This window comes from Tamandua tetradactyla, chromosome 2, assembly GCF_023851605.1.
Source record: "Tamandua tetradactyla isolate mTamTet1 chromosome 2, mTamTet1.pri, whole genome shotgun sequence".
Lineage (NCBI taxonomy): Eukaryota > Metazoa > Chordata > Mammalia > Pilosa > Myrmecophagidae > Tamandua > Tamandua tetradactyla.
The window spans coordinates 180324600-180336788 of NC_135328.1; the positions used below are offsets into that span (position 1 = coordinate 180324600).

A 12189-nucleotide genomic window follows, 5' to 3' on the forward strand; every position below is an offset into this window, starting at 1 on the left:
GTGGTCAAAAACCATTCTACTTGTGAATATGAATGACAAAAAGAAAATGTTATTTTAAGAGAAAATCGCACAAATCAAAATTTTACAGTTTACATAATGAGACTTCATTGCACTGTCCACTTAAGATGTGTCTAATTCTCTCTAGTTAAACATATGTTATTCCTAAATAAAATGTTTTTTTTTTTAAATAGAAGACATAGTTGACTAAAAAAACGAGATATGACTTTCAAAGGCAATGTGTAACCCTAAGGTGAATACCCTAGTTTAAAATGAAAAGAAGCTATAAAACATATTCTTGGGACAAGTAGGGTAATATGAATATTGACTGAATATTAGAGAATATTATGGGATTATTCTTTATTTTCTTAGGTGTGGTAATGGTATAGTTGATGCAGGAGATAAGCCTTCTTAAGATTTATATTGGTATACTTAAAGTGAAGTGCCTTGATGATTGACTACAAAGTTACTTTCCAATATACAATAAATATGTATATACCTGTATGGAAAATTATAGCAACTGTTGAGCTGTAGATAAGCACACATTCAGTATAGGGTTTTGCATCATTGACAAAATTTAATATCCTAAAAAATCAGCCTATACCTCCTAGGTGAAGAAATCAAATAGCCTGCATGCAATTATTCCATATTAGGTACATTCCAAGTACTCAAATATATAATGAATTCTACTTAGCAAATATATATATATATATATATATATATATATATATATACACATATATATATCTGATGTCCTGCCAGAGCAAGTCCTAATGCAGTCAAGTTAGAAAATAGCACTTACCATCATCACTGACACAATCCTGCAACACAAGTGGGTGATGGCGGGGGAGCTTGCTTAAGGGCTGACGACGACCCTTGGACTTTTTATTCTCCTCCATGGAAAACATGTATTCACTTGCAACCTGGGCAAACCATAATAAGTAATAAATCTGCATCTCAATTAGGAAACACAGCATAAATTAGTTTTACAATGAAAACCAAGGGAAAATGAAAGACACAGGGAGACACAAAGAAATACAAAAACAAAGACAAAAAAAAACCTGTTTTAAGAAAAAGCCGAAATGACAGTGCCTTGCAAACTAGTCTAAATTGGGATTATGTAAAATTTTAGGGCAAAATGTATGCCTAATAAGTGTGGTTCCTGGCCTGGAACAAATGTACCTAAAATACACCCTAATCCCACTCTGAAGAAGAGCCATGCCCCTTTCTTTAAGCTAACTGCCATAAAACTGTGTCTGAGAACCCCAAAGGAGCCCTGCTGACCCTTTCCTTGCACCAGTAGGAAACACCTAGGTTAAACTGTGCCAAGGTAGCTGGGCCATCCAAGTTTGAAAAGCTAGAGGACATTCAAAGGGGTGAGGAACATTCAATCCATTAAAAGTAAAACAGACCAACTTCTTACACAGTGCCAATACGTCAGCTCTAGTTAATATCATTAATTTCTCAGTTAGTTTCCTTTTCTCCAGAGGAGAACATCAGCCAGAACAGGGAGCATATCTAAAACTCTGGCTTTAGCTACAAAGGGGAAGGATGATTTAACACTGCATTTACAAAAAGTCAAAGCAAATGTAATTAGGTTTAAAATGTACAAGATTGAATCAGTAATACTACATAAAGTTCCTTTCTAATCAATGTATTTAAAATTTGCTTTTACTAACATTAGGAGACAGAGTTAGCAAAACCCATTAAATGAGGAAATGAGGCCTAGAAGAGGGCCAATTCGCAGCTGTGACAAAAACCAACGCCTTAGAGTGCTGTAGAGAAATGACAGCGATACATCTTGAGAGAATAACACATGGAACTACATGGAACCTCAGACCTTAAGGACTATACTTGGAATGTCAAGAAAAACAAATTCTGAGTAAGATTGCCCCAAAGCCTGGGGCATGTCCAGGCAGAAGAAATCTGGGCTTCCAAATACAAATCTTACCAAGTCTCAGTGTCCTGCTCATTCATTCAGTCGTTCATTCAACAAATATTAACTGAGTATCTATGGTGTGCAAAGGATGCCCAGGAAAAGAAGAAAGTGTGGAGAAATGGACTAAGAGGATGTAATCCAAGTTTAATACAAGTGTAATCTGGTAGTATTGTGGAGGAAAATAGAGAAGTGAAAATATCAGGGACCTCTTACTAATGACACCCACAAAAACATGCATAATCATAAATTTTAATCAGATCTAACCTACTTCAACAGTCTAAACCAGTGGTTTTCAAAATGTCAGCAAGATGCTCCTTCAAGAGCCGCCATTAGAGTGTGCAGGCAGGGCTCTAGGCTCACCTCTGTTTCAACCAGAAGTACATTTTTTATTTACATTTTTTAATTCATAAATTTCACTTAAAGAAAGGGTTCTTTGACTAAATAAATTGGAAAACATATTCCTTTCAACCTTGTTTGATAGTGTACCATGTAAATAATAAATTTTGGAGTATGCACTGTAACATATACATACTTATTAATAAAATGTAAATACACTACTGTATGCACATTTTAAAACAAAAATAAATTTTAAAAAGACAAAAAACAGTTCTATTATTTTATTCCTCTACCCTAACGAACCCTCTTGTATTGTCTATTTCAAAGACCTCCTAGGTAACAGGCCTAAACCTGAAACATGGCAGTCTAGGAAAAAGGGACGAAAACAAAGGAGTCAAAGATAGTGCAGATGTCTAGCCTGGATCACTAAGGACTTTGTTGTGTGGATGAAGTGGCATGTTATGAGCTTGGTTAAACTTGCTGTGCATGTACCCATGATATACATTGTCTGTAAGTCTTTCATTTGGAAATACTCAGGGAGCAGTAAGAAATTCAGATTAGGAGTGTAGGAAAGAGATCAGAGCAAGAATGTAGATCTGGGAATTCTCAGCACAAAATTTAGAGCTAAAATCATGGGAGCAGATGAGATTATCAATGGAAGCTAAGTGGACTAAAGATCAAAATTTCCAGGGACAAAGAGGAAAAGAGAGAAAAGCAGAGTCAGAAGCAGAGAGGTAAGAGGAATACCAGAAAGCCAAGGGGTAGGGCTTTGGTCCACAGTACCAGAGAATACAGAAGAGTCAAGCCACCACACTGACTCAGCAATTGGGAGGTGTCAGGACTTTTATCCACACAGTAGGGACTAAAGAGGGAATTAATTTGGAGGGCACAGAAATTTTGCATTTGAGAAGATCAATAACAAAGAAGGGAAGAGATCATAACTCAAGGAAGCAATTTCTTTCAGAGAATTAAATTTTAGAATAAGGGCTATGTGAATATGGTTATTTAGGCAGAGAAGAAAGACACTTTTGAAAGAGGAGACATTAGGGCGTGTTATAGGCAGGATGGATATTGGTCTCCAAAAATGTACACAACCCTAGACTCTAAAACCTGTTAAATGTACACAGCAAACAGGAATTAAGCATGGTAATCAGCTGACCTTAAAATTGGGAGATCATCCTAGATTATCCGGGTGGACCTAATATAATCACAAGGGTCCTAAATAGTGGAAAACGGAGGCAGAGAAGAGTCGATCTCAGAATGATGTGATATGAGAAAGAACTGGCATGACACTGCTGCATTTGAAGATGCAGAAAGCGGACCATGAGCCAACGAATATGGGTGGCCTACAGAAGCTGTAAAGAACAAGGGTCTGGAGTCTCCCTAGAGCCTCCAGAAAGGTTGCAGTACTGCCAACACCTTGACTTTAGACGAATGACCAATGTGGGACTTTTATACTATAGAACTGTAAGATAATAGCTTTGTATTGTATTAAGCCATTATGACTGTTACAAGTTTTTATATCAGCAACAAAAAACTAATGCAGGGTAGGAGGTGAAGACTAATCATTTTATAGGTCCTAGTGTTGGAGGAGGTAGAGGTGGTTATGTTCAAGAACACCTGAAAGCAGCTTTGGGAAGGAAGAGGACACCTTTACCCTTTATCTATTTAGTTCAGAGTGCCGCGTATGTACCAGTATGCATACCCAGTTTACCATGCGTGGTGCTGCGCCAATGCAGAGATGAGTAAGTCATAATCTTCTAGTCTCAAGGAGTTTAAAACCTAGCTAGAGGGAGACTTGGTATCCAAGTCCAGAGCCTATACCCTTTTTTCCTACTGTCATGCTGCCTCTGACCAAAGTAGTCAGATTTATTCAAATATTCTATCTTCCCCAGTTTTCTCAACTCCTGGTAAAAACTCATTCTGCTGCACAGCATCCACATCCTTCCTCGTCATGCTGCTTTTCTCTGGGATTTGCTACAATTTCTAAATTCCCTCAAAATATAATGGAAAGGGCTGGGTTCAAGTCCCATTCTACCATTTAGCTGTTTGAACCTGAGCAAAGTAGCAACCTCACTGGGAAAATGATGGTAATGAAACCTGTCCCATAGGTCTCTTTGTAAGGATGGGATGGGATAACCTGCAGGCTCCCAGGTTCTGTTCCCTCTCCTAACATTTCACCTGGTGGAAGTCAACATTCCCATTGGGGCTTGTTTTGTACTGAGAAGAACTAATTGCTCTCTTCTTGTTTTGGGGCCTCATTTTTCCAAAACAGCTTAAACTAAAGAACTTTCACAGCAGTCACACTGCAGTGGCAGTACCTGTAGTTAAAAACTCTAAGCTTTGGTGCTTCAGCAGTTAATGAGGGTATTTTACCAAAGAAAAAACTTCAGGTTACCAGATTTCCACCCCCACCAAAAAGGCCCTTGAAATAGATGGTGGCACATAAACTGAATAACAAGCTGCCTAAATTATAGCTAGGTGGCATCTGCTTGGGGAATGCATAAAGAAGGGAAGGGAAACACAAGGGGATCGCTCAGGAACCCAACTGCTTTCAAATATAGATAAAATTCTATTAGTCTCTCCAAGGATGGGTAAAGTTGTTTAGCTTCTGCCCCCAACCTAGACTGTCAGTGCCCTATCCCAGCCAATCAATTAATCCTGATGTCTGTTTCTTATTATAACTATTTTGACCTTCTACTTGGTTCATTCCACATTTACAGAAGGTCATGGGTTAAGCTCTGGGGACCATGTTGGTGCTTCAAGAAATAAGGCTAGCATGGCACAGGGTCAGGTTTTAAGAAGTCTATCTTTTCCACCAGTTAATGACAACTGCACTGAAAACCAAGACAAAGAGTTCTAAGAAAGAAGCAAAGTACCGTAAAGAGTCAAAAGAGAAAAAGGGAACTAGATGGGAGATAATGAAAAGTTTTCAGGAAGAGTGGCTTTTGAAAAGGTCTGGACTACAATAAGCAGAGGCAAGTATCTGGTTATTCCAGGCGGAGAGGTCAGCAGAAATAACTTCTGGTCGCCTTCCATCTTAAAACCATCTGCGGCCAACCCTTCTTGCCTTTCCACCCTGTACTGAATATCCCATTTCCTCCCACCTCCTCAGACCTCTAAGATCCAATCACTCCTCTTTCCCTGTGTTCAACCTCCTCCATTTTGCAAGCTCCTGCCTTTTAACACAAGGATGACTTATCCACATCTCCCATCTTCTTGAATCTTTCTCCTCTCCTGGGCTCTGGATATACTATGCTCTCCTAGCTCACCAACCTCCGATTGTTCCTTCCCACTTTCGTTCCTGAGCTCTCTAATTAGCTCCACCCACCCTGTGAAAATTCTTCGCACTACACACATTCCACACGAGTCCTTCCACACACACCCACCACCTGTACCCTTCCTGATGACTCCCCTCCTGAGCTTCAAGGTTGTGTATATATGCATCTCCACAGCCTACCTCATAAGATCATATGTTGATCACACTCAATATATCCAAAACTGACTCATTTCCTGAACCCCACTCAATATCCCTTCACTTTTTCTGTAGCCTCTATTGTACACTGATGATACCACTATCTATCCACCCAGTAACTCAAGCCAGAAACCCAGAAGTCAACCATACACTGCCTTCTCACCCCTCAGCCACTCACTCAGTATTAAGCTCCTACCTTCTAAGCAGCTCCCAAACCCATCTCCTGCTCTCTATCCCTATTCCTACTTGCTCAGCTCAGATCATAAAGGTTTCTTTAGTCAATGGGGGGAAGGGAGAAAAGGGGGGCATTCTCCTAGACTAAGGAAGACTTAGAAAGATATAATAAATATAAGGTAAAAGCCTTGGTGTAATCCTGATTCAAACGAATTGTAAAATAAATTTTTTTAGATATCTGGGATATGTGATTACGGATTGGGTATCAGGTGATGCCAAAGAACTGCTCATTTTGTTAGGCAAACTGATGGTACACTGATTATTCCAAGAAAATATCCAATTTTTAGAAACACATACTGAAGTAAGGAAGAAATGAAAACTGAGAATTGCTAAAATACCTTAGCAAACAAAAAAAGGATAAACGAAGCAAATATGACAAGGTCTTATCAACTGTTAAATCTAAGTGATGAGTATTTGTTTTGCTTCTTCAAAAATTCTAAAAAATTTTACCATGTATGCCATGGTGGCTCAGCAGGCAGAGTTCTCACCTGCAATGCCGGAGACACGCGTTCAATTCCCAGTGCCTGCCCTTGCAAAAAAAAAAACTGTACTGCCATGGATGGGCCATGCTATTGTGGCTCAGCAGGCAGAGTTCTCGCCTGCCATGCCGGAGACCTGGGTTCGATTCCCAGTGCCTTGCCAAGCAAAAAAAAAAAAAATGCCCCTCTTAAAATGAATTGAGTAGACTGAAATACTAGTGATCAATGAAAGGGAGTGGTAAATGGTATAGAAAAAAAAATAGGGGGAACAAAGGTTAAAATATATTGGGTAGATGGAAATTCTAGCAGTCAATGAGAGGGAGGGTTAAGGAGCATAGTATGTATCAGTTTTTTCTTTTTTCTTTTTATTTCTTTTTCTGGAGTGTTGCAAATGTTCTAAGAAATGATCATGGTGATAAATACACAACTATGTGATGATATTGTGAGTCACTGATTATATACCAAGAACAGAACATTCGTATGTTAAGGATATTCGTGTTTGTATGTTGCTATGTTTGTCAATAAAAATAAAAATTAAAAAAAAAAATGTATTCCCTCTACTTAGCCTATCTGTAGGTATGCCTAACAGTCACCTCCAGAGGACCTCTTTTGTTGCTTAGATATGGCCTCTCTCTAAGCCCAGCTCTGCAGGTGAAACCATTGTCCTCCCCTCTATGTGGAACATGACATCCAGAAGTGAAAGTCTCCCTGGGGGCGTGGGAGATGACTCCCATGGATGAGCCTGACCCTGGAACCATGGGATCAACAATGCCATCCTGACCAAAAGAGGGAAAAGTATAACAAATAAGGTATCAGTGGCCGAGCGAATTCAAATAGAGTCAAGAGCCTACACTGGAGATCACTCTTACACATGCTTGAGTTAGACACTGCTACCTGTCATAACTTGCCAAACCCCAGCCAAGACCATTCCTGCCAATCCTAAAGAATATCTAGGGCATTATATAAGATTTTACAGAGGTTCCATGCATTAGGGTAACTCTCCAAAACCTACAACCTCCAGATGGGTCAGTTCTTAGACCAGACAGGGCCTGGGGCCAGCCCTTCCAGAACATCAACCAGTTCCATCCCCCTATCCCATATTATCGACAGCCCCTTCCAACATAAAAAAATTAGAATGGGTATGGTCCAAATACCCTTAAAGAGTGGGAGAAAGATCAAAGGTGATGGTGGAGTTATACAGAGAAGGTTGGGTTTAACAAATGAGTATGAGTGCTGAATCATTATACTGATATTTCTTTTAGCTTCTAATACTTTAGAGCAACTAAAAATAAAAGCCTGAAATTGTGGAACTGTAACCCATGCCAAACCCTGGGATCTGTTCTACAACTGATTGTTGCGATGTACTCTGAAATATATTGTCTTTATGTACATGTTATTTGAAGAGAGGGAGGAGTATGGCAGTGAGGATGAGATTTAACAAATGATTATGTCTGCTGAATCATTATACTGATGTTTCCTGTTGGTCTCCAGGGTCTTGGAGCAGCTAGAATAAAAAAATTGCGGAACTGTAACCCATACCAGGCTTTGAAGTCTGTTCTATAACTATTTGTTGGAATGTGTTTGGAAATTTATTGCTTTTTTGTATGTGTGTTATGTTTCACAATAAAAAAACAAAAACGTAAAAAAAAAAAATGCATTGCCTCTAATGCTGAGTGAAAGAAGTCAGACACGGTGACAAATACTGTCTTATCTCATTAATATGAACTAATGAGAATATTTAAATTCATAGTTACAAAACCTACGATACAGGTTACAAAGAAAGAGAATGAAGCTAGAGAATGGGGTAAAGAATTTCAAACAAGGTTGAACTTGAATGTTGGAAATGGACAGAGGTAACGGTAGCTCATTATTAGGATTATAAGAACAAGTATGGAATTATAGGTAAATACGGTTGAAAGGAGTTGTTTAGAGTCATGTATGTCACCAGAAGGAAAGCTAGAGGTTAAAATATAGAATTGTATAACACAGTGAACCTTGTGGTGGTCGATGTTTATGATTTACACTACAAATATATAAATAAGTTATTTCACGAACTAGTACAAATTTATGACACTTGTACAAAGAGTTAAATAATAGAGTGGTATATTGGGGGAAAAGTAGCTATTGCAAATTATGGACTACACTAACAGTAATATCTTAATAGTCTTTCATCAACAGAAACAAATGTACCACACCAACACAAGCGGTCAGTAATAGGGGAGATAAGGGGTATGAGTGTTTGGGGTTTTCTTTTTTTATGTCTGCTATTTTACTCTTTGGAATAATGAGAATGTTCTAACACTGATTCAAATGATACTGTACCACTAGGTGACAATACTGTAAGACACTGATTGCATAATTAGGAAGGATTAATTATATAGTATGTGAATGTATCTCAATAAAATCTGCAGTTTAAAAAAACAGAAAGCAATTGTAGAAAGAAGGAAAAAAAATTATTGTCACCAGATACATCTGTGGTGAGCAGGAGGGAACCTTCTACCTCATGACTCTAAAACTTAATTTGTTCAGAGTATACAAGGCATACCCTCCTCTCACACCTCCCATGGCCCTCTCCAGCCCTACATGCCTGAGACCAACTAACCTATCACAGGTCTTCACATGTTTTAAACTTAACCTGTAATATTGAGTGCCTGCAAGAAGGAATGAAGTTGTGCACCATGCAATTAGATGAATAAACAAGGACAGTATGTTGAGTGAAATAAGCCAGGAACAAAAAGACAGTTATTATAATGTCTCACTAATATGGACTAACTACAATGTACAAATTCTGAGAACTAAATTTGAGAGCATATGTTACCAAGGGAAGGTTTACTGTAAAGGTTCCCAGATTGCAGGTTCTTACAGCAGTTACATCTATTCCGAGTTGTAACTTATTTCTAAATTCTGAAATGCTGAACTCTTTGTGTATAACCTGGTCATTCCCTGCAACTTCAGGTATCTGTGTGAGACCTGCAAATCAGACTTGGAGTTCTACAGCTATGAAAGTCAGTACTACCCCACAGAGCAACTCTCAAAAAAGTTGAAAAAGAGATGAGCCTTCAATTAGAGGTATGAATGAAATTAACCTGGTTAGGACTAAGGTAAATCAGACTAAGGGTAAAGGATGATATCGACTATATTTTAAAACTTCAACTTCTGTGTGAGACAAAAGGAAGAGATATTTACTTGGTGTGAAATTTGTATTTTCTGTAGCACACTAATTTAACTTGTATACTCAGCTTATTCAAATACCACAATTACATGGAAGCACGAATAAGGAGGGAGATCTCGGTTTGTACAGGTTAGTGTGATGTCCTGATATACCCAGAATAATCTGGGCAGAAGATAAAAAAGCATTTACAAAGTCCTCTTGAGTGACTGGGGAAAAATGTGGAATTATTAAACTTCCCCTCTGGGGAAGACCTGATAATTCTCATAAGCACTGGGGACTACCAATTTAATAGGCCAAACCCTTGATCTTTAAGGTTTGTTCTTATGAAACTTATGCCTGCAAAGGAAAGGCTAAGACTACTCATGATTACGCCTTAAGAGTCATCCCCAGAGAACCTCTTTTGTTGCTCAGATGTGGCTTCTCTCTCTCTCTCTCTCTCTCTCTCTCTCTCTCTCTCTCTCTCTAAGCCAACTCTGCAGGGGAACTCACTGCCCTCTCATTATGTGGGACATGACTCCCAGGAGATGAGCCTGGCCCTGACATCATGGGATTGAGAAAGATTTCTTAGGAAATCTTTAAAAGAAGATTTTTTCACTTGAGAAAGATTTCTCCCCAAAACTGGGAAGAGAAATGAGACAAAATAAAGTTTCAGTGACTGAGAGATTTCAGAGTTGAGAGTCATTCTGGAGGTTATGCTTATACATTATATAGATACCACTTTTCAGTTTTTGGTGTATTTGGAGTAGCTAGAGGGAAATGCCTGAAATCAAAGACTATAATTCAACTGCCTGAAACCAATGACTATAATCCATAGCCTTGATTCTTGAAGATGGTTCTTATACTATATAGTTTTACAGTGTATCCATGTGATTGTAAAAACTTTGTGACTGATTCTCCCTTTATCCAGTATACGGACAGATAAGCAAGGAAATAAAATCAAAAAATAATAATAGGAAGGGATGGGGCTATGGGATTTTTGGGTGTTCTTATTTACTCTTATTTTGATTTTTTTCTTATTTTCATTGTTTATGGAGTAATGAAAATGTTCAAAAATCGATAGTGATGAATGCATAACTATATGATGACAGTGTGAACCACTGATTATATACTTTGGATGATTATACAGCACATGGATATATCTCAATAAAACTGCATTAAAAAAAAGCATAAGCCTATTCTACTGTAAACACCACTTAGAACACACTCCTCTTCCAGTTTCTCTCCAATTTCATTCTTTCCACGTGGCAAACTCCTTCTAACCTCGAAGCCTAGCTAAAACATGTCCTTCTCTGCAGTCTTCTCAACTCCTCTCATCCCAGTCTCCAGGCTGAGTTGCTACAACACTTAACCACTAGGGACTGGAACTGTTTGCTTTTATTTGTCTACTCTTCTAGACTATGAGATTCTTAAAGGTACAATACTGACCTGGAATACGCTATGCCATAAATGATTACAGAGTGAAGGGAAGAGACAGAGCCAAGATATTTTGAGAGAGTTTTTAAGTAGTTCAAATGAAACAGGATATTAGGTGCTGGGTGTGTGTGTGTGGGGGGGGGCCTGATGTTATCCATTACTTAACTGGTTCCAAATTTGAGAGGAAAAAAGATGTGTGTTATTTATCGGTACCTTAAAAAACAAATAAATAAATACCACCTTGGCACTATAATGAGATTAACTTAGGAGTAATACATAGACTGAATAACGTACATAAAGCATTTAGCACAGTAAGTCCTTGCTACCTGACAGCTGTTTATGCGATTATGACTGCAACTGAAGATGAGAAAGTCAGAAGGACACTAAAAGAGAAGGGCACCATGAACTGCGGTACGATAGGATGACAAATGGGCACAAGAGCTTTGCAAAGGAAGAACAGCTATTATGTGGCAACTGGGAGAAAAGGGACTGACTGGTTTTCCAAGCTGAAATCCCCTTTTATAGAAGCTGCCATAAGAGGCCACAGAGGGCAGTAACCAGGGGTAATGAGAAGGATGCAAGATGGTTATTAGATCATTAGCCTGCACCCACTATGAGATCGAGGGAAGGAACATTTTCATGGTCTAAAGAAAGTCTACAGAAATCGAGCCTTGAAATTCATGGAGGCAGGAAGAAAAATCATATGGGTATTAAAGACAAGGGGATAAGTCAACCGTACAAAGGCACTCACTGGGACCACTGGAAAAATTTGGATATGGATTGAATGTCAGATAATATGAAGAAATTACTATTAACTTCTGATATGATAATGGTATCACTTTTTAGAAATATAACAGATAACTAAGCTTTAAAAATACTTCAGTGACAGAAAAATACGTATGCTGAATGTTAATAATTATATAGGTGAGTATACAAACAAGGCTCATGATACCTATACTCTATTCATATGTACTTTTGAAATTTTTCATCATGAAAAGATATATTTTAAAAGGTAAAGGTAAGTTAACAAGGAAAAGAGAGGACCTTCTGCACTGGCTTCAACCATATGCCAGTGACCCACCTCCCCAAAGGCCAACGATAAGCAGGACTTAACCTGAACCACATAAGCTGTGAAACTGGGGAG

At 38.5% G+C, this 12189-nt stretch overlaps 1 protein-coding gene across 6 annotated transcripts in view; it reads right to left on the reverse strand.

The window, feature by feature from the left end:
• KDM4A (lysine demethylase 4A) overlaps nucleotides 1–12189 on the reverse strand; it is a 42671-nt gene that overhangs the window by 14168 nt on the left and 16314 nt on the right. For all 6 annotated transcript variants that reach the window (XM_077149965.1, XM_077149966.1, XM_077149960.1 and 3 more), the window contains one exon: nucleotides 800–920. In XM_077149965.1, the coding sequence (XP_077006080.1) occupies nucleotides 800–920 (121 nt within the window). The remainder of the gene's footprint in view (nucleotides 1–799; nucleotides 921–12189) is intronic.